General features: G+C 41.6%; 1 protein-coding gene across 1 annotated transcript in view; it reads right to left on the minus strand.

Moving 5' to 3' along the window:
• Positions 1-23,054, minus strand: part of EPHA4 (EPH receptor A4) — a 131,768-nt gene extending 108,714 nt beyond the window's left edge. The window contains exons 1-3 of the mRNA XM_065410526.1: positions 22,964-23,054; positions 20,323-20,390; positions 15,206-15,869 (exon numbers count right to left, since the gene is read on the minus strand). Coding sequence (XP_065266598.1) covers positions 15,206-15,869; positions 20,323-20,390; positions 22,964-23,054 — 823 coding nt within the window. The remainder of the gene's footprint in view (positions 1-15,205; positions 15,870-20,322; positions 20,391-22,963) is intronic.
• Between the last annotated feature and the right edge of the window lie 743 nt (positions 23,055-23,797).

Here is a 23,797-nt window from a genome sequence, read left to right on the forward strand (position 1 = left end):
GGAGTCTTTCCATTTGCTTCAGTGGATTTTGAATCAAGCACCTTGTGCTGTTTGTTGTCTACACAGTGGCAGATAAAATGACTGTTAATTCTGATGTGTACTGGCTTATCCAGATGATCTCATGACTGCTGGTGCCAGAGTCTACAACTCATGAAAACTGCAACATACCTCTTATGTCTCTCCATCTCTACTCCATGCTTTACTGCAAACACGCTTTTCTCCCTTGTCTATAATGCTTAATTTCTTTCTCCCACTGCTGATACGTTGTAATAATATTATTTAATTCTGCAAAGTGTGTTCAGATACACAGTTTGCGTGAAAGAGTATCTAGTAGAGTGCATAGGATACCAGCTGTTTGTGATCCTTGGAAAGCCCTCTATGTGCTTCTGTAGATGAGTGCTCACCTCACTGTGCCCTCTGGTGGTCTCAAGGCAGCCCTGCATGCACCTCAGTTTCCTTTCTTGGATGCCCAAATAAACTTCACACATGGTTTTCCCAGTCCAATCACAGCAGTCTGGATTAGGATCTGATTTATTAACTTAATGTTCAAAATTAAACTCAAAAGTCTTTCTCCAGCCTTCCAATGGGTACAGCTGAAGCTTCCCTGGTCTGGTCAGAATCCTTCCTGCCTTAGCAGGCTCCTCCCATCCCTTCCTAACTGGAGCAATTTCCCTGGTCTGTTGCAGCCACCTCCTGGTCTTTATAGGGGACTCATTCTGTAATCAGGACTGGCTGGGTCCCAGACTCTCCAGCCCAAGGGCAAACCACCCTGTTACAGCTTCCCAACACGGAAATAGATAAGTGCTGCCAATGGTTTATTTGAGAATAATCAGTTTGCTCAATCTTGCTTCAGTAATCAGTTTGGTGTTTCCAACACAGATCTTCATTTGGCTACAAATACAATAATACCCTCCTCCAAAGTGGCAAGAAAAGTGTTCTCAAAGAAAGTGATGGGAAATTGTGAGGCAAAGAATAAAAATTATGGGGCCTGTACCAATGCTTACCAGGTAGATACCGAATCCCATGTTTGTTTCAATGAGCTTGAATCATTGATTTAAGAAACAAACACTTTATTGGCCGAATGGAATGCATCATTAAAAGAAGGCATGCTCTGATGTACACATTAATGAATGATGTGTCTATTCTATATGTGTTAATGGAAAACACATACACAGGAACAGAGCAAAAATGTACTATGCTGTGTGTGTATTTTTCCTTCCTCTCTATATTTCAAAGACATAAACACTCCTCATATATCATGGTTAAGGGTTTTATTTCTTGGCTTCCACAGCTCAGGTAATGATATCATAACTCAAAAATGGTGCAAGGCCTGATACAGCTCTGAACTCGTAAACAATTTTAATATCCCTTCTCCACCTCCCAACAGATATAGGTACTGTACCTGTACAGCCCACATCTCCTTAGTAGATATCTACTTATTAGATTAATTATCTACTTAGATTAGTAAGTGGATACACATGCTGCACATTAAAACCAATCTGGGTGCAAATGAAACGTTTCTGCTGATGTAAATGAGGCCATTTTTCAACGTGATATGAGATAAGCTAACAAAACTGTGGGGGGCGGAGGGGTGGAAATGTGATATTAAGCCAAAACAGGTCACACAGTTAAAGTCATCAGCACAGTAACGTGGATCTGACACATGCAACCTGCAGGGGTCTCCAAGAATGAACCCACAGGCTGAGGACCTTTAAAAGGATCATGCACCTTAGGAAGTAGCTGCTGGCTAACTGCACCAAAGCAGAAATGCCAGCCAGCAGCCACAATGGAGCCAGCAGCACAAAGATTCTTTCCAAGGCAATCGGGGAGGGAGGGTGAGGGGGGAGGAAGAGAATGTCGGAGTCAGAGGGCTAATGTCCCCATTAGTCCATTGTAACCATGAGCCAGGATTTGGACCTGGATTAGTTAAAAGAACACCATGTAGGTATTTCATTATTTTCAATTATTTTCCACAGTGTTGCGGACAGATTCGGATATCTCAAGTCGCACTGAATAGTATTTTATATGAGCAGACCCACTGAAGCCAAAGGAATTGCTTGTGGAGTAAAGTACTACTCAGTGGGAGTAGGAATATCAGATTCTGACCCCTAATGATAGCTCCTTTAGGGGTATTGTATTTCCTTGTATCATTTCAGTGTACTTATTTGTTATTGTAGGGTTACTCGTGAGATTCATGACTATGAGCACAGGGCATTAAAGAATTTATTTTGCAAAATCCAATATAGATTGAAAAGGGAATGATGAAGGCATTGCAAACTTACATAAAGAGAAAAGGCAGGTCAAACCACCTTGGTGGTGTCTTTTTAAGTGTTTTTGTATAGCAGATAGTCATCTCCAGTTAGCCATGCAAGAACGAAATTAAATCTACATTAGGTTTCTGGTTTTTCAACATGTTATTTGCTGAAAAATCTGGAAAAAGAGGAGGCTATTTTCCAGCAAATACAGAGCTATGGAGCCTAATTTTCACAGTGTTTCTTTGGTATGAGTCATTCCCAATCCACAGAGACCTGGCTGCCAACTTCTCAGTTAGAAATTGATTAGAGAACCCTAATGCCAATGCTCAAGTCTGCAGGCATCACAGGAGACATGGGAAATGTTAAGAGTCCACTTCAGTGTATGCTAGTATTTGCTGGTAAATCTAGTTGTTCTTTATGACAGGTTTTTAAAAAGAAATATTTCTTTCAACACTAAACCAGACGCCCTAGATGTGACCTTTTAAGTCATCTTTCCACCCTCCCATTTAATTCAGGTTGTCCTCTGATGACCAAATTCTGTCCTCCGTGACACCTGTGCAATCCAATTGACTTCATTAAAGTGACACAGGTGTAATTTACAGCAGAATTTGAGCAAAAGTCTGGAGAGGATTCTCTTTGAGGACTTAAGCTGTGAGGAAGAAAGGTTACATGTTTGTTTACCCGACCATAAGGTTACTGTGATGTGATAACTATTACATGTTGCAAATTTTCAAGAAGCTATCCCTATCAAGCACATATTTTCCTTGTTATTTAGCAATGTTGAAGGACACCTGTCATTCATTCGAGATAGAAGCAACAAAATAGTAATTCCTCCATGCACCTTAAAACAAGGGCCTTTTTAAAAATAATTGCATAACCATCTCTCTCTTTGCGGGGTCATCCAGAATTTAGGAAGAGAGAGTAGTGGTTGACAGATTGCGTTTGGATTTCAAAGGGCAAACTTCAAACCAAATAAAAAGGTAATGTTTACACAAGAGTAAACTTAGCCAGTAAGGGGTGCTGAGCAAACCTGCATAAGAATGCCCATTCATTAGTCCATTACAAGAGTATTCTTAAAACCAGGTTTCAATACAGGTGTACTCAGAGGTCAAATTATAATGAACTCTCTAGAAGCTTAGCCAACAGCACATTATAAAAATGGGAGTTAAAATGAACTTTAAAGAAGCTGAGAAACACAGCGGGCTAAATCCTGGCCCCTGACACATAGGTGGCAAGGCAAGGGGATGACACATGGCTGGAGAACTCCTGAACTTCAGCAATACCCGGCTGGCAAAATGACACCTTGCAGCCATCAGTACAAGGGCTGTTCTAACTTGGGGAGCAAACAAGCTTCTGGAAGCCCCAGGGAATGGGGGAGCAAAAAAACTGGTATACAGTCATCTTTTTCCTCCAGCCCCTTGAGGTCCTGTGCCCCGCTCAAAGAGCTGACCCAGAGTACTAACACAGCATATCCCTAACAGGAAGAGGAAGAAATAATCCCTTAATAAAGCCGCAGGCTGCTTTTGGTCTATGCACAACTCCTATGACAACCTGGTGTGTTCCACCATGAAATGAAGATGGTGCCTCAATTCTGCTCTCAGGTACTGCCAATCTGGATCTGATCTAAGGTCCATCTTGTTGAGTATTCTGTCTCTGACCATGGTCAACACCAGGCTCTTAGGAAAATGCAAGAAACCTCTCTCTCTATGGCTTTCTCTTGCATCTGTTTTAGTCAGGTACAACTACCCTTGCTCCCTATGTTACTGCCATGTTCAAAAGCTCTTTTGCCTCCGGTATTGTAAGTGGTTGTAGATAAACAGGACTAGTGTTATGTGTTCTCTCATAAATTCATCACCTTTAGCCTCTCCAGACTATTTCTAAAATGGTGGCCCATAATTATCTGAATTCATTTTCTTAATCTATTATATTGCGACAAATCTAAGGTTAGTGGGGACTCCTTAAACCCAGATATTGAAATGCAGTAGTGAGACACAAAACTGCAATATTTATCAATAACATCTGCACTTCAAGAATATTTACAGCACTCAATATTTACAACACCCAAAATCCCATCTCTGCAGGAAGTGGGTCCAATGTACAACCCTGCATGGATTTTCTGGAGCATCTCTTCTTTGGTTATTACAAAGCTCTAGTCAAGACCGAGAAGGGAATGCATGCCGAACATTGCATTGTGTACATCTGGGACTCAACAGAGGGTGTCTGCGCAGGGTTTGAGAATGCCCTCAGTAGCACACATTTCATGCAAAAAGAACTTTCAGTGCTGTAATTTTTGCTAATCTGTGTCAGAGGGCCCAGGGGATGCTGCTTGATAGAGGGCAGGGAGAGACTGGAAGGATGTCTAACTCATGGGCTGCTCTACACAGAGAAACTCTCTCTGCCTCCCAAGCAGAGGGCCTGGGGGTGCAAGCCTGCAGGGAGCAGGATCCAATGAGGAAGGCTGGAGTGGGGAGAACAAGTCTGCTAGAGGAAAGCCTCAGCAGAGACAGGACTAAGAACCCTGCACCAAGTGTTGTGAGGCAGCCAGAAAAGCTGGCTGGGAGTTCTTGCATTTCCTTGTGAACTTTGTTAATAAACCCAGACCCTGGAGGTGTTACTTGACACATGAAAACCTCTGCTGAAGTTACTGGGGAGCCCAAGAGTGGGAAACTGAGGCAATAACTAACCTGAAGTCAGACTGGGTAGGCGGCACTGTGACAATCTGATATTAAATACCATGGGTGAGACACTATCTTTTATTGGCCCAATAAAAGATATTACCTCACCCACCTTGTCTCTTTAATATCCTGGGCCCAACACAGCTACAACAACACTGCAAACATTAAATATCATCTCAATCATATTGTCATTAACTGCAGAGCACTTGATTAATGAGTGGATTATATCTAGGGACCAGATCCTGATTTTAATGATCTTATTAGCTCTAACTTGGACACTTACAATTTACAAAAAAGGAATGAGGAAATTCAGTAATGTAATTCTGAGTGGGCAAAACGCACCAGCTCATTTGTGTGTGAAGGCAATGGGATGAACAGAAGGTTCACAGCTGGAGGGTAGGATGGCAAATATACAGGTCATTCAAAACAATTTCAGGTAGAAAAAACGAGACTGATTTGCTGTCCTGCTGTCACCAATCAGCCACCCCGCAGCATTTACAACCGGATGTAAATATCATCCAAAGGTTGTGAGAGTTGGAATGGCTGTGCTCAGAAGCCACCAAGGCCCCTCCATTTCAGGAAGACTAGGATGTAATTTGGATCAATAAGAGGTTTTTTATGCTGGGGACAGGAAAGGCAAAGCAACTTTTCAACAAGCACCATTTACTAATTAGATTACCACAGTGCTGTCAGGGAAGTGGTTTTCATGTAATGATGCCCCTGTTGGTAAGGAGGTACTGTATAACGTTTAGCACTTCACATCTCCAAAACACTCCTGGGAGGGAGGGAGGTGAACTGTTAGTCCCATATGACAGATGGGGTATTTGAGGCAGGGACAGTCCAAAGGCTGCAGAAGTAGACAGCATCAGAATTCAAGCGTCCTTGGCTCCCAACAGACATACCTTTATCTATCACTCAAAGACAGAAGCAGGCAAGTTACAAGCAACCAGAAAACTGGGTTACAGTTCTTAAAATAAAATAATTTTCACAGAGAAACCAGAAGTGGGTTCTGCAGTCTGTAAACTAGTACTTTTCAATGTAAGCATTGCTGCATTCTCCTGTTAGAACTACCTAGAAGTTTGCTGTCTTTGAGCCCACCCCCTTTTAAATTTTTGTTTACTTGCCTCTTGAAAACAGTTAAAGAAATCTTCTACATGCTCAGGCTAAGCATTACAAATGGAGTACTGCAACATCTAAGGAGGAGTTCAGTCAACTTGTGCCCTTTATTGATCTCCTTTTTCTCCCTACACTTTCCTTCTAATCCTCTCCATAATTATATGAGCTGCTTGAGCCTTCCAGAGCTGTCAATTTCTCTTGACTCCATTTTCAAATGGCCATCCTTGAAAGAGTCTGGGCACTGGATCAAGCTGTCTCAGCTTGATCACAGTATATCCATGTTGCCCATACTGCTATCGACAGTTCTCCTGAATCATACTGGCACAGCTGTCAAGAGGCTTCTAGTGCTGCTCAAATTCTCTGCTCTGAAGAGAGAAAGAGAAAGAGGGAGGGAGAAGGAGGGAAAGGGGAAAGTATTGATCCAATTCTTTTAACATGCTAATTTGCCTAGAGGCTATTTCAATCATTGCCAGACTGGACACTTCAAAAGGAAACTGTTTTCAAAGTGGGGATGTCTTTTTCAACTACAGAAAACACTTAAAACTGAAAACAAATGAATTCAAGCACCAAGTTCACAGAAGCCCTCCTCGACACTTTTTTCATCTCTCCAGCCAGATGTGTTTTATGTCTGGAAAGACAGACTTGTTAATTAACGCTTTCACAATCTGGCCTGGCAGGAAGCCTCTGGGATTTAAAAAAAAAAAAAAAAAAAGACTGTTCCACACCCTTTAAGTGAGACACTGAAACTAATACAGATTTTTTAAAAAAATAATAATTTGTAACCTGTTGAAGAGTTTCATTGTTTTTTATTATTTATTTTTAAACCAAGCTTCCTGCTCTTCTCAAGATAAAAATTAATCTAGCGGCAATTAAACTGCTGTAATTCATTAACAGCATCAATGCTGATGAATGTTTGAACCTTTCTTAAAATGTTGATAATGGAGAAACGGAGCTGACTGTTGAACCCATTCATTCACACGCTGATGAGAATGCATGGCAAATGTTAGGCAAAAAACCACCTGTATGTGACAGAGGCATTGTTAAAATATTTAGGAAAGATGCAGCCTCCTTGACGGATGCTTTTGTTACCAACATGCACTGTCCTCAATCAGTGGATAAATACAATGCAAGGAATGAATATGTTGACAAGATTTAATTAATGGACTTTGGAAAGTCTGAACTATGCTACATATACATAACGTTTACGAAATAATTGAAAGCAATGAGTGTTTTGCATCTGTTTCCAGGTCACACGTGGGCTTCTGGTAGAGATGAAACTGAGCCTGAGCTGTGAAGTTAAGAGGGGTTTCTCCAAGTTCAGGGCTTTTGGAGCTGGGGTTCCAATTCTGGCACATTACAGAGACTGGATGGAACTAAGAAGTTTAGATCCAGATCTTAACTTTTCCAAAGTGGAGAGGGATTTAGATGTGGGATTCTAGTTCAGGCCCTTACCTCTTATTTATAAGGCTGTGTTTCTCATTATGGAAATACAACAAGGGAAGATCAGATCCCTTTAAGAAAACTATAATTCAGAAGAAGAGTAGCTGGGAAAATCTAGCCCATTTATCTGTAACAAAGCCCAGCAGATAAGCTCTCCAGCCAAGACTGTATCTTAACTAAGCACCAGGTCTGTCCATATTTACCTTTCGTCAGTATTGTGGGCGGAAGTCAGTATTCTGTTAACCTCTGAGCCCCTGGAACTGAAGGAGACAAAGAGCCAATCTGGAGCCATGGGAGAGCATAGCCAAATAGCAAACGGCAGGGAGCCAATTGTTAAAGCAACATTTGGCTCTGGACTAGGCAGCTTCATTGGGGCAAACTGTTATTCACAGAAACAAGGCATGAAGAGATAACACCATAAAATATTAACAAAATGGAACTTGTTTCCTTGCCACTAAATTGTTAGCTTTATAGGACTTCATGCTGAACAGTATGAAAAAAAAATCCAATTTGCTTTGAAGCGCATTAGTCTAACATCCTAATTATTGTTTACATTGCCATTTGCCTTCTATTAAGAATTGAATAATTACCCAGCGCTTCATAGTTTAAAACACAAGCAAACAGGATTATCTGGGTAATTGAGACACTGTACCGCAGCCTTGTATTGGGGCTGTGTATTCGCATATATAAGAGAAATGATTATTATCAACTAACTTGGTTCAAATGGTAATTTAAGATTTCAAACAGACCGAAATCTGTAACATATTAGAGCATTGTTCCTAGGATCATCTTTGAGAAGCGTGGATATGTCTGAGGGAGGAAGACGGCCTGATGGCTAGGACACTAGACTAGGACTCGGGAGATCTGCATTCAATTCCAAGATCAGCCACAGACTTCCCCACGTGACCTTGAGCATGTTACCTAATCTCTCTGTGCTTCAGGTCCCCATCCATTAAAATGGGAACAGCATTACTCCCTTCTCCTTCCCCACACTTTGCCTGTCCTGTCTATTTAGATTGTAAGGGTGTTGGGGTAGGGGGCCATCTTGTGCTAGACATAGCAAAACAAGGCCCTGATCTCAGTTGAGGCCTCCAAGTGCTACCATAATGCAAATACTACTTTAAACTTATCCTAAGAGAAAGAATTTTCTCTCTGAATTTTCTCTTGGCACTAATGACTAACTCATGAAGCACATACCAAGCACACAGTGCTTCTTGGTATTATTTAACCCTAATAGTCCATTCCAATTGTACTTTGAACAGCACCATCTCACTTCCTGAGGTATTGCACAGGGCAAAACCAAAGTTTCTGCACGTTTCTTTGTTGTTTTAAACAGCCCTTCCTCTACTTAATTATGCCACATGGTCTCACACTGTGCAGTTTACGGCCCTGTGAAATTATCTTTAAGTTAAACACTAATTGGATATCTAATATTGTATGTTTATATTTGCAACAAAAAAACCTGCCTTTTTCGGTTTATAGAATGCAGCCCCCCTAATCTGATCACAGTCCTAACTTCATATTGTTGATTTATAAAACACAAAATGAAAAACAGTGCTTTTTAAACAAATACAGTACATGCATGCAGCATGTGTTCTGACTTAAATCAATAAGCCTTTCAACAAATCCGTCCCAAACAAGCCTGGGTTCGGGGAGCATTTAATGAGGCTCAGCTTTCCTGCAGGCCAAAGGCAAATTTTAAGTAAAGTTAAAGGGAAAAAATTAAAAAGGGAAAGCTACTTAAACCAAAATATATGGGTGCATTTGTAATTAGGAAGCTTACCAAGGGCAATAATTCTTTTCTCAGATCTTATTTTCTTTTGATAAAGAAATGTAGCAGTTTCATTTGTGCAAGTTTATCCGAGCACTACAAGCTGACTTCTCTCCATCCCCCAAACTAATAATTCCGGGCCAAGTTCATTCCTGTGGCAAGTCAAAAGAATTATACCACATTTGAACTGGCCCTTTGCATTGGAGTCTTCCTGAAACACACAACTTTATGCTTTTATTTTTGGGAAGTTCCAGTTCCTGAAGTTGGTTCCCTTGGAGAAGATGTAGCTACAGAAGGTCACCCATAAACATTGTGAGTAAAATCCCACCCAGCAACATGCACCGCCCCCCTTCCCTCAATAAAAAGCACTAGAAACTACACCTCAAATGAGTGATCAGTTTACAAACAAGCTGAGAGTTTTACCAGAGTGTAGCACTTCCCCATATGTCAACTTGAAATGAGCAAGTGGGCTCCAGCATTTAGTAGAGAGTGACAATCAGCCATATTCAGAAGGAGAAGAGCTGGGGTACAATAAGAACACTGTGCAAATATTGCACTCTGTATCTCTTAAAGAAAGAACTTAAATCAAAACGGAATTAATTTGCATGAAATCCAAATCTTCAGGGTCTGCCTAAACAGAAGGAGATTTTGGCCAGCGTTTCCAAAGGAAGCTCTTATCTCCTTTGTGAAATGGGGAAATGGGTGTGCTACTTTGCATGAGGGTGTATACAAAATATGCAAATGAGGAATCTGCTGCATGCAAAAGGCAAACTGGCCAGACAGTTGACAATCCCCATTCACAGAGAAAACTTTCCTAGTCTCCAATAGGAGTAAAGAGAAGGGAACCAACATGTTTGCTTCCCAGGGAGGTGAAACAGGCTCTGAATATTCATAAAATGTCCATTTAGTCATGGGAATGTTAATTGTCTCTGATTCATGAAACTATATGACCTCGCCTGCTGCCCAAAAAATATAAAAAGATGCAACATTATGGGATGAAATGAGAGAAGATATTTAGATCACAAGTTGGGAGGGGGGAGCAGAGTCTCAAAAGAGACAAGTGTACAGCTGAGCTTTTCCTTAATCACTCCTTCTCAAAAGCACAATAAAATCTAAGACCATTGGACCATGTTATTAGACACCGATAAAATAACCCCTCGACTGGCAAGACTATATATCTAGGTCTCATCACATGTAACACAAGCTAGGTTCTGGAGATTGTTATCAATAGAATTTTGTCTTGTATCTTACAAAAACAACCAAAGGCTGCTATCCAGTCTTCTAATAAAGTAATAAAAGGATTTTTTTTTATTTGGTTTTAACATAGTTTGTTGATCTTCCTTCTTATTAATAACATCCCATGTAATGACCAGATCCTGCTCTCACATAAATGAATAATAGTTTTGTCGCTGATTCCGAATGGAAGCACACCCACAGATATGTGCCAAGGAAGATTTTAAAGGAACTTTTTAGATTTACATCTAAAGGGGGAATTTTAAGTGTGCCAAATAATTAAGTGGACATCTTGCACCACACTGTGGTACAAAATCATATAGGGAGCTATTCTGATAAGATGTGGTGGGCTCTGCCAAAGGAGAATATGTTCAAATCACTTATTTTATAGAGATAAGTCTTTAAATTAATTCGGTTCAGAAAGACTGTGTGTCACTACAGCTCCCCTTTCCCCCACCCAGCAGCTTCTCTCTTCCAGTTTATTTTTTTGGCAACAGAAAAAATAAAATCAGTTTGCACATCTTAAATGGCGAACTCAACTCTCCCCTCTCTGGGTAACCTCCATGATTGCCCTTTGTGCCGATGGAAAGAGCAGCTAAGTTATTTTGGCAAAAATTTGGCCGCAAACAAATCAATGTGTTACAGAAAAAGAACAATAATTAAACTCTGATCTTCTGATATAAAATGAATTGCTTCTCTCAATGATCACAGCCATTATTCAAAGCCACAGAGATAAAACCAATCATATTACTCAAGGGATTGCTTCTTAAGGTTGCCATTATCAAAGGTAGGAGGAAAATTCCAAAAATGGCAAGGATATGAAAAGGCAACGCTCTAAGCCACATTTTAAATGATGTTGGATTTTCTGCCAACTGGCCTGTTCAGAACTCACAACAGCAAGTGTGTATGAAGACAAAGCACTTAGCAAAAAAACCTCTTGATCGTCTCACATATTATACTAAATGGCAGGTCTAAACTGAGACTTGTAATTTCACAGCATCAGAACCATCCCAGATGGTTACAATCTATTATATTTATAATTGGTCGATTTTTTCCTTTTACTCCCCTCCCAAAATATAGACAGCCATTTTATTATGATAAGAAAATTACTTAACTAAATCTAAACCACACTATGGGTTGACTTTCCTTGATGGGTAATTACCTTAGCCTTGAGATAGGTCATAAGATAAGATAATTTAATGTTTCATTAACAATATTCCCCATGACTTTTTTTCTTTCCTAAAACCTTGACCATTAAAGAACAAATCGGGGGGGTGGGGGGGAGGGAAGGGAAGAGGGGGATGAGAAGAGAACAAAAATCAATGTTAAATTTACCTTCTTTCTACTGGGTGTTAAAGCTGAAACCTCTATCATGATAGGAGAATGACTGCTCAGCTAACCAACTTTGTTTGTGTGCATCAGTGTCAAATATTCCAGTGTTCCACTGTATCATATCTGGGAAACTTCCTGAGCTTCATAAAGTTTAAGATGTTATTTTTTCCCCTTCCGTGATTTTTGACAGATGACAGGGTCTGAGCAGAACAATTATCCTCAGGAGAGCTTGTCAGAAATTTTCCGACAAAAGAGGGGCAAATCTTTTGCAATACTTGTCACCAAAAAAAAAAAAAAAATCCTGTTTTTTTGACCTGTTCTAATTCTCAGCATCAACTATTCAACAGGTTCAAACTGCTGTTAACTACAGACATACATTCTCCTTGAAAGAAGAGTTGCTTAACACTATGTGGTTGTCTCCCACCAAAGACTGAACAAAATCAGCTCACAAAATGTTATTCAAGATCAGGAGCTGGAATGAACTTGCATCTGCTTTGGGGGCAATCCAGCCGTCACCTTATAAACTCTGACATGTCTCCTCATTCTTGGCCTCCATTAGCATATACTGCTGGAGATGAGAATGGCAAGAGGAAGTGTAGTTCTGTCCCCAAGGCTTCTGAAGTCTCCAGCAGATGACCAGCGTTAGATCTCACAACAACAGGGGCGCCCCCCGCCCCCACTCTCCACCCACCCTGACTATTCTTGCCCACCAAGCCTTTGTCAAACTTTTAAGATCTTAATCAATCAACTCTGACCTCGGGATCACAGGAGGAAGATGGATGAGGAAATGGGTGACCTCTGACCTACTCTTGTATTTGTCCTGCCACAGTCGACCCATTGAAAAACAATTGGGGTGGAACCTGCTTGCAAGGTTCCAGTCATAGGCTGGTGTCTTTTTATAGGCTTTTGCAGACTTAAGATCTTTCGTCCCCCCTCACCATCCCCTCAAAATCCATGGGAAGCATTCCCCCCTTTCAACCCTCCCCCCAGAAAAACCTGTGAGAGAAGCAAATTTGCTGAACTGTCAAATTAACTGGACTATGGAACAGGGCTGCCCAGAGGATTCAGGGCCTGGGGCAAAGCAATTTCGGGGGCCCCTTCCATAAAAAAAAGTTGCAAATCTATAAAATACTATATTCTCATGGGGGCCCCTGTGGGGCCCGGGGAAAATTGCCCCACTTGCCCCCCCCTCTGGGCAGCCCTGCTATGGAAATGGTAAATGGGAAAACTTCTCCAGCAATGTCAAAAGCCTAGTTGGCCTTAAACTCAGTAGAAACTAACAGAGAGTGAATTGTGAACTTTATTGTAAACTTCATGAATCAGAGGAGTTCCCTGGTAAACTACTTCGACTTTGGGATTGGCAATGCCAAAAGGGAAACCACAAATAACCAGTGATGAAATGGTTTTAACTATTTAAAATTACTTGATGGCTTGCATCCTCTGAAAATAACTTCAATGGGCTAGCTTTACACAAGAGTTTCTTTCTCTTTTTATACATGACCCCCATCAAATTTCTCTTTAGCTGAGGAAATGGAGAATCAGGTTTTGTGGGTCCAACTTTCATGGGTCCAGTAGAGAGTTTATAGGGAATCTGTCTGAAGACATTAATTCCCAATACCTATTCCAAAACTGCCCCACCATCTGCACTGCCCACCAGTAAAACCTCTAGAATGAGTTCCCTGGAACAACACAGCATTTGTCATGCAATTAGCTCATCGAGTCTGAGGCAACAGCTTAAAAAAAAAAAAAGTGTTAGATCTGCCTCAGTCAATGTGACCCACTACTGACCCAATAGCCCTTGAAGAGAAGGCAGTATAATCTCCAGGCAATAAACCAAGATCCCCTTTTCATTCACCTCCTCCTTCCACAAATTGGGTTGTAAAAATGTCAAGGAGCCTTGCCTACAAGTTATTGGGCCATTTCAAAATAATAATAAAATCTCTCCAGCCACTGATGCTCTCCTATAGTCCCCAGTCACCACATCAGCCACATTTGTATGTTTACTGACATGCAAAGAGTTCCAAGCTTCTATTTCACAATATTCCATAAGACAGAGTAATTTACTGTAAATAGAGTGCCCTGCCATTGTGCTGTTCATTTTTCAATTCTCACTGCAGCCCATTGTAATTTTGGGGCCGATAAGATATGCTTATGTTTTTCTCCAAATGAAAATGCTAGAAGGAAGGCAGAGGCTTGTGCTTAGCATTGCTTTCCTGCCAACCGTTAATTTCAATGCATAATAATGAACTTCACATTGACTGAAAATTATCATCTAAAAGAATTTCAGTAGGACATTTAAGAAAAAAATAGCTCTTTTCTTATACTGGTCTAGCAGAAAAGCTGTCAGTTGTTTGTGTTATCACCTCACTCTCAATTTCTTAGTCACAACAAGATATTAAACTTATCCTAGGAAACAAGCACAAGTAGCAAAACACAAGAGTGTCCATTATGATGAAAACTACCTTTCCAAACATCTTAAAGAACAATGCAAGGCCCAATCATGCAAGGTGCTAAGCACCCTCAATTCAGCACCTTGTAGGATTGGGCTCATTCATCCGTACAAGAAGCCATTAAAGGCCGGTCTTTATTTCTGCTCACAAGTAAGGGTTTAGAAGATCAGGCCCAAGATTTCTAATAGTTTACTTATAAAATAATAGTAACATCTTAGGGGGAAATGTAAATCTTTTTGGAGATAATCTGCCTTTTATATGAACTTTAATCCCTACTTCTGCAGAGCATAGTATTGGGGGGTGGAGGCCTGTATCCTAGCACCTCCATTGTAATGACAACAATAGAGACCCTCTGAGAAATGAAAATATTTAACAAAGGCAGCAGTATCAAATATCAAATGGTTATTTAATACAAAAATTTGCAACAAGTGAAACACCAAAGATTTACACTTCCGGGGGAACTAAAGTCATCAAAATAAAACCCAAGTTTCTCTGACTGATTCTTCTCCCATTTTAATACCGAAGTTCTCTACTGCATCCTGAAGGAGAAAAGGAATACTTTTCCGTCTTAGAGTTTTTTCTGCTTAACAAACTTTGCTTGTGAAAGAGAGATCTTTTCTCTTTAAATGATGGTGGCTCCAGTGCATTACTTTTGCATCCAATTTCAGTGGCTACACCAAGGTAATTCAAATCTAAGTGCTTGTTAGCAAACGTGTTTTGCCTTCTGCTGATTGCAGTAGCATCATTTGTTTTGTCAGTATTATACACTTCTTAGCCTTGCCACCTGGAGCTATTGCACTCTCTCATTAGACACCTCTGTCCCATTGCATCCCATAGGGGCTGCTAATTACTGGCGTTACTCCATTTACTTTAATCTCTCATTCAACTACCCGCACTGAGCCCTTCTGAAAAGTACAATACGACTGGTCCTACCTTGGCATTCTCCATTGTGCTCATCATAGCCAGCATTGCACAGACAGTTGCCAATGGGTACCAGCCATTCGCCATCTGCCCCACAGTACATTTTTGGCACATCCTTCTCTTCTGAGTTGTTCACACAGGAGCCACGAACTTCCACTAGAGAGGATGTATCAGCCCCAGTAATGGTGTCTGGAAACTGAGCCAGGTTGCGTACCGTCAATGGGCACTTCTTGTAGAAAACACGGACAGACACCAAGGCGATGCAGGCACCTACATCCTGAAAAGCCAGGTAAAACCCCTTCTTGCTCAATGGGCCCACATCACGTATCTCTGTGTTCAGCTTCATGATCCTGTCACCGATGTCCACCTGAGTGAAGCTCTCATCAGCAGCAATGGTGTCGATCTTGGCAAACTGGCTCTCACGGATATAACGCTCCTTATCATTGTTTGATTCATAGTAGTAAAGGTTAAAAGTTTCTTTGCAAGTTCCCATGACACCTGGCAGACTGTTGCAGTCTCTCAATGTGAATTTAATTTCAATATATACTCTCTGAGCCCCCTCGCGGGGAATCCAGTCAGTTCGTAACCAGTTGTTCTGACTCGGCTCCATCACATTGCAGACTTGATAGGTGCGGATTGGAGTGTTTTTCTCATCCATAATGCTTACTTCCTCCCACTGTGACGAATCAAAGCAAAAAGTACATCAGTGTTAACAAAAGTACATCAACTCTTCACTACAGAATTAATCCTTTTGCTTCCGCTGGTAGCAAGCAGCTTTCATTTACAGAAAAGTCGTTAAACCAAGTCATATGTGTTAAAGCAAGTACCTAAAAAGCAGTCTGTTACAAGGAAAGCAAGTTCAAAATTAGGTTGGTAAAATACCTCAATGAACATATATTTAAGAACAAACCAAAAACATCACACTGAGCTAGGCCAACAATCCCTAAAGGCCCCCACCCAGATCTGGCCCGGTTTTGCTAATCGCTGCAAAAACACATACTTCAAGATAGCCCTTGCACTGGAGAGTGTACAATTTCAAAAGATAGGCAAAGTATTAATTATCCCCATTTTACAGATGTGAAACTAAGGCATGGAGAGACTAAGTGAATTGCCTAAAGTCACACAGAAGGTCTGTGGCAGAGCTGGAACTGAATCCAGATTTCCAGAGTCCCTGTCCAGTGTCTTCATAAGGAAGGATGTTTTGTAGTCATTTCTCTATGCTTTCAAAAACCAGCTACAACCAAATTCCCCCATTAAACCACCCTCAATTTGGAGTGGCAACAGTACAAATTTAGTTACAAATGGATATCTATTATGAGCATTCCTTTACTGGAGACCTGGGGGGAAATTCTGGCCCCAGTAAAGTCAATAAGAATTTTGCCATTGCCTTCAATGGGGGCAGGATTTCACCCTTGGATTGTTAAAGACAAGGAGGGAGGAATGTGATATTGTCAGTTAATTAGCCTCACTGACAGAACTTTGCTTCCTGATACCAAAAATAAAAACTCTTATTTACCGCCTTTTATTTCCATACCATCCTGGAGTTAGAAACCTCAAGCAGTTAAATTGACAGTCTAATAAACCCTAATATGTTATAATGCTGTAGGCAGGCTTTAAACTTGCATTGAGGTAGGGATTTCCCTCTCCTGAAGGGAACGGAAAGTAGGGGGAATAAAAAGCAACATAGATATCGCGTTGGAGCAAATTCAATCCCTGAAGTAACTAACTACATTCATGTCAGAGAAGTTATGTGAAGGATGAATTTGGCTCCCATGTGTGTGAACCAATGTTTCAGCAAAAGTGTGATGAACATACCATAAAAGAAAGGAAATGGTGAATAACAGCTTTGAAAAAATGTTAGAGATTATGATAATCACATAATGCAGAAAAGAAAGCCACCACAGTGGCCTTCTTTTGTCTCCTTTTCAGAAAAAGAATCATGGTTCTGCTGAATTAGGAGGGGGGAAAAATCCTTTTTTAAACATTTGTATTAGATAAAAGCTACATTCTGGCTCGGATTCCAGGCTGTACAATGAAACACGTGAAAATTATGCTTGGAAAACTGTTCTAATGCAACTTTCCAGGGGCTTCCTAGAAATGCTTTTGAAAACTACTAAAGGTGCTGCTTTGATAAACGGCAACATTCTTAACACCGTGGACCTCAGCATATAATATCCTGCATTCTTTTTATAAGAGTTGCTCTTTTGCAAGTGCTCTTTAATTTAAAAGCCTCCAGAGCAGCTGAATCTGCTTATGGATCTATGGCAGTTAGCAGTGGCACCATGAGTTAAAAGTAGTAAAGAGGGTAATATTTTAGTTTCTGCCTAGAGATACTTGTGAATTAAAAAGGAGGGAAGTGGGTGGAAAATCGATACACATCATGTCACACTACATGTTGCAGAAAAGGGAAAAACTGGAAAGTCATCTATCAATGTAAAACGTAACATGGAGTTAGTAACCAGATAGAGTTCTTTAATTTGCAGCTGCCGTGAAACTAGTTTTGTGTTACAGTGCTGTCTTTATGATCCATCACTTTCCAGTCTCCTTATCTTCCGATGGCCTGCACTACCTCCTGAGTGTGTGAAGGGATGGGAAATAAAGAGTTTTCAAAGGGATTTTCTTTAGCATGTTCATACAACAGACAATGTAGTTACAGGATTTGATCTGAAGCCCACTGAAGTCAATGAAACGACTACAACCGAATTCAGTGGGCATTGGATCAGGCCCTCAGTGCAAAATACATGCATGACCTTTTTAAAAAAAATCCGTTTATTTAATTTTTTAAAAAATCTGTCGGCAGCTGAAAACAATTAGAGTCCTAAATTTCCAACCATTTGAGATTATATGCAACTCTAAATGTGTGGTCAAAGAAATATCTTTTTGCTTTCCCTCTAAAATGAACTTTTATAATATAACTCATCCCATGGTTTAATGGTGCACAGAAAAGCATTCCAGAAACAGAACCTCTCTTTCAACTGTGAAATTTAAGAGTAATTCATTAATTAAATTTATAATCCGATACTTAATTCCTCCATGGTTACTATATATATTTGATAATGGTTAGTTCTATACATTGGTCAATACCCTATTTTTACCTACAACACCTCATATTAACAAATAAAATGCTTAACATCTAAAGGTCTGTTGTAGATCTATCAAACAGGTTTTTTTAAGTACATACAATAAGCTACACACAGTTAAAAAGAAAACAAACTGGCCTGGAAGGATAGAACTTCAGGGGTTCTTTTCGAAAAAAGAAAAAAAGAAAGAGAAAAGGGTGTTCTTTTCTGCTGCTTTGAAATAAATTTGCAGCCTATGAAGTTATAATAAATGCTTTCCAAGCACTCTATTGCACAGACAGACCATGTACTCTTAAATTTTTCACTACCAGCTTAAAAATAGAACACACGTAGGTCAGTTTAGTCACATCCACAATAAAACAGTACCCATTTTCCTTCTCAAACTTGAGAGGAGTCTTCAAAGATGACGGGGGGGGGGGGGGAAGTATTAAAAACATACAGAGCTCCTTTGGTCATCAATTCTGCTACTGACTTATTAAAAGACTCTAATATATTTTAATCTACACTGTAGGTACCCCTTGGTGAAGCATAAGAAAGGCTCTGTCTGAATCATTGACCTTTCCAGGGTATAGAATTAACAAGGAAGCCTGACTCTCACTGAGATAAAGCTGTACCTTTCCCCACTGTCAAAAGATGAGGGCAATTGCCTGCAATCAGCAGTGAATGTGTGCTGTCTACACCGCCAGAGGCCTGCCAATCACTCCCCCTCTCTTTAAAAAATGGTCTCAGGGACTGCGCAGTGTTCTACAGTCAAGTTCAGGCAGAACAACAATGGGGGGCAAAACAATCCTCCATTTTCCCATGTTATGGTTAATTCAAAGCTTATGCATAATGCATCACTAAAATAAATAGCCTCAAATTCCTTCCATTTGCTACTGTTTCCTTTCCTTCTTAGTAGGGGTGGGGGGGGGAGGGGGGAGAATGTTAGTCTACAGTGTGTTTCATTAAGGCACTGGAAGAATCCACTTATACAACTACTTATCTTTGAGCCCCTTTATTTTCACTCATTTTGACTTAGTAATAGTGTGTATTTGTATTTAAGAAGGCGTATTTGTTTTTTAAAAAGGATCTGAGTGTATTTTAATTTGATGGGAGCAGGATGTACATTAAGAAAAAATGTTGGCAAATTGTTTACTTTTACAATTTCCTGTAGAGAAAAAGGTTCTGATACTTTTTTTTTAAGTCTTAAATGGTCCAATCCTTCAAGGTGTAAAGTGCCCTCAGCTCCTATATAGTCCTTGATTGGGGGATTTGAGAGTTCTCAGCAGCTTCCCACAAGAGGTGCTCTGCAGCTTGCCTGATTGGGCTCACTGCAGGTAGCAGCCAGCTTGTGCCTACAAATATTTAGTTAAATTAGCAGTGAAGGTTTTGCATACAAGGGACTATGCTGAAATCTCCCTAAATCCAACCCCAAAATGTGTGACACTTCCTTTCTGGATCTGAAACATAACATACTGTTGGTTATTACTCTTTTTATAGGGTCCTCAAAAGAAATTCATATGATTTGCCCACTGTACCAATGAAAACCCTAAAAAAATCTGAGATTGGGGCTAATCTGTACACGGATCAAAACATGTAATGTTGTTTTCACTTTGAAATAAATCTATTAACTACTGTCCCTTCACACCATAAGAAAGGTCTGTCTTGTATCTTGTCTATTGATTCCTTCTCCCCCACACACACTCAATTTTGAAATAGAACAGCAATTGCTCTGAACAGAGACTGTCCATGAATATAACAATTACAGGGATGGATTCCAGTTTGGTCGTCAGATCACATTTCTTGTTGGTATTTCAGTTTTAAATAGGCATCTAAGTCCATGCTTTGACCAATCTCCTAATTTTGAAACCGTTTTTCTGCCCTTTTGGTTTCTAGTTCTTCAATGATAGAACTATCCGAAGGGAGTATGGGGTTTCTCCAACAAAGTGTAATTCACTTCATAGGCATGGAAAAAATCTGACCTCCACAATCAACAATAATCGAGCCATTAGAACTCTGCAGAAACTTACTAATCACTCCCTTTTGATCAGATAGCAATTCAGAACTTACCCCTCCTTCCAAAGGACTTGCTATCCACCCAAGTTCCCCCTGAACTGATCTGGAATCCAATAGGGTAACTGCAGAAAGACAGAAAAAAATAGATTAATTTCCAGTTGCCAAAGGTCAATATGACAGACAGTATTTACCCAAGCATTTCTACACATGCAGAGCATGACCATATCCAACTTAGATCTAAACCAAAACTTTTTTTCAGTTAGATGAATATCTACATTAACTTGATCTTCTCTCACTTTTAAACCTGGAGCATTTTTCAAAGCGTGTTTAACTTCCTTAACTGTTAAAATTTGTTCCAAGGATGATGATCTAACATTGTTAGTACTCAAACCCATCTGTTAGATGGAATAATTCTCAATTAAAAAACAAAGACAACCAGAAATGATAGAAGATATACTGCAAATGATGAGCTCCCAAATACTCATTTATGTAAACCCTGTATTTTACATTAGACTACACAAAAAGAGTGGAAAAGTACTGTTTGTTAAGATTTAGGATGATCACATAATTCCTGACTCTTGAATATGGCTAAGCCACAAGTGACTTTGTATGGGATTCCCTTCAAACCAAAATAAACACCTTATTTGTTCTGTTTGCTATTCCAGTTTGATATTTACATCACTTATACATAGGTGAATATTTTTTAGAAGGAGGCTACAATAAACTGCTTAGACATTCAGCACATTTGTGACATCACAAGTGTCAGATAACATTGTTCTCACATTTTGGATGTTTTTCTGCACTTTCAGGAAAATGGGTTTTTTAAAAAAAAATGTTTTGAGTTCACCAATCTGTATTTGTAGATAGATGAACACATACATATGCACTTCAGTTCTAAGAGTAAAAAAGAACAGAACACCAGGTGATTTTAAGTGTGCTGTAGCCCAATCTTGCAATTCCTTGCACTACCCCAGACATCCATCAAAGGTAGTGTGATTTTGGTATGTGCAAAGAATACAAGATCATTCACCTAATATGGAGTTAACTATAGACACCGAACCAGACCCAGTGAAATTCCAGCTACTTGGTCTTTTCACCACAGTGATCCTGCAAAACCACAGATTCTGAAGACCACTATAAATTAAGGCTCCAACTATAACAATCAAGTGGCAAACCGCATTTGAAAGGAAGGGCTCGATTATTAATCTGGCTGTTTATGGCCGTCAAGGACAAATGTGGAATCTCTGAGTATTTTTTTAAATAGCTTTAATTAAAAATCATCCTCTCCCACCCTTCCATCTTTCCTTCCAGATAGATGTTGTAGATTTAAGATACCATTTAGTCCTGTAACTATTTTAAAATGTAGCTATCTCCTTCTCAAAACTCCCCCTCATTCTTCTTTTTGCCCCTGGAGAAAAACCGGCTACATCCATTTGGATTAATGTAAGGTGGATTAGGGAGACAAAGGGAACAATGCAACCCAATTTACCCAAAAAGGGGGGGAGAGGAGAAAAGGGGGGAGAAAAGGAAACGTGAGGAGAATCAAAAGGAGACACGACATGAAGGGGAGAGGGGAAGAGGCCAGAGCAACCCACAGCAACTCTAAGCAGCAGCTTTTCATCTGCAACCCCTTCCATTCTCCTCTCAAGTTTAAACTCTGGGAGCCGCGTTTGTGTCACATACAGAGCCTCCTTTCAGGCCTTTAATTTTCAAAAAGGCAGGGTGCGTTAGGGGGAATGCGGGCAGGACAATGAAATCCCCAGCTAACTAACACAAGGCTTCGTCCCTCAGTCCTCTACTCTGGGGGCCGGGGGCAGTAGAGCTGAGATTCCAGCGGGCACCGGCTGGGAGAGAAGTGTCAGAGAAGCAGCACCTCTGCAGCCAGATGTGCCCAGGTCTATTGCAGGGAGCGCATGTGTGGGTCCATGCGATTATGCAACACTCTTGCAGCTTCGGCTCCTACCGGCGCCCCCTCCATCCCCGGGGCAGGGAATACCCCATCTCTCTCTCTCTCTGATCAGCACTCGCCCGCTCCACCAGCTCATCAATAAGAAATTACCCCAGGTCTCGCAGCGATCCCACCGCCCCAGAAAGGGGGCGCGTGAAGAGTAAGGAAACTGCTGCGCGGCGCATTTTAGTGTCACTAATTGATTTGCAATCTGGGCCGCTCGGATCCAGCGGGTCCCAGCTACGGGCGGCTGGTCCCTGGCCCGGGGTGCGTGCGCGCACGGTGAGGGGAGCAGTGTAGGGCGCATTGCTCTGGGAACCCAGGTCAGGCTCACACACGCGCGTATGCGGACCCGTCCACACGCAAGGGGCTGCGCAGATGTCAAGTCTGCGGCAGTCCGGCCTCAGGGGGCCCAGCGCCGCAGCAGCCCGCGCCAGGCTAAAACTTTACTCGCCCGGTGCTGGGACAAAAGTCTCCGGAGGAGGCGCCGAGCGAGCCTGCTGGGAACCAAGTCCCGTCCGCAGCCAGCTCACAACCCCAGCAGCTCCCGCTGCATCGGGGACCCTGCACCCACTAGCTCTTCCCCCGCGGACAGGTGCCCAGCCCGCAATGCCCCCGGGTGCCAGCGGCTCGTCCCCCTCTTCCCCGCTGATGAACTCTGCTCAAAGCCGCAACTTGCCCCAGGCACAAATGCCCCGCGCAGCCCCGAGCCCCAGCCGAGAGCCCGGCTGCGCCATGCCCACCTACCTTCATTGGCCGGATACACCCGAGAGCCGGTGACAGCGCCACAGATCCCCCAGAGAAGCGAGAAGAGGGTGAAATAGACAATCCCAGCCATGGCTCGCCAGTGCCAGCGCCGCTCCAGCCGCCTCTATCCCAGTGGAATAAATGCTTCAATGGGGAGGGCAGCAAGCTGTAGACATTGCCAAGGGGGCGGGGCGGGCGGCTGACGTCTGCCCGTCCATCAACCGCATTCGCCATTCGGAGTAGCTCATGGCAGCTCAAACCCCACCCTGCTGCCCAAACCCGCCCCACCTCCCCACTTGGCCCCGCCCCCACCTGCTTCCCTGGCTGGGCTCCTCCGCACGGGGCAATAGGCTGATGCGGGGTCTGTGCCACCTTCCAGTCAGCACTGTCCTACTCATCATGTGGCAGAAGGCTGTTGTCTGCGGTCTGGCAAATGGGGAGGTGGCTGCGATGCTTCTAAGCCCTTGCCTCTCCTGAGCTTAAGCGCTAACAAGCGATCGCCGGACAACAATTCCTCAGGAAGGCTGTGATTAGTAAATTTGCCCTTAAATTAATGGGCTGAGTTTTTGGTGGTTTGTTTTTTTGTGTGGTTGTTTTTTTAAAAGGAAAAAAACCTTTCAACCCAAGAGCAAAACTCCTGAGCGCGAAAGGAGCTGGACTTGTTTCTGACCGATCTGTATCATTCTGGACTGCATTGTGTTTAGTAAACGTTTGGTAGGGGGAGTAATGTGCAAAAGGGGTATATCGATTTTTTGTTTTGTAAAGGTTAGCTGTTAATTTCATACGATTTCCCTCAGCCCCCAATCCTCCGTACACACACAAGTAATTTGCTCC

The sequence above is a fragment of the Emys orbicularis genome, chromosome 9, assembly GCF_028017835.1.
Source record: "Emys orbicularis isolate rEmyOrb1 chromosome 9, rEmyOrb1.hap1, whole genome shotgun sequence".
NCBI classification, from domain to species: Eukaryota; Metazoa; Chordata; order Testudines; family Emydidae; genus Emys; species Emys orbicularis.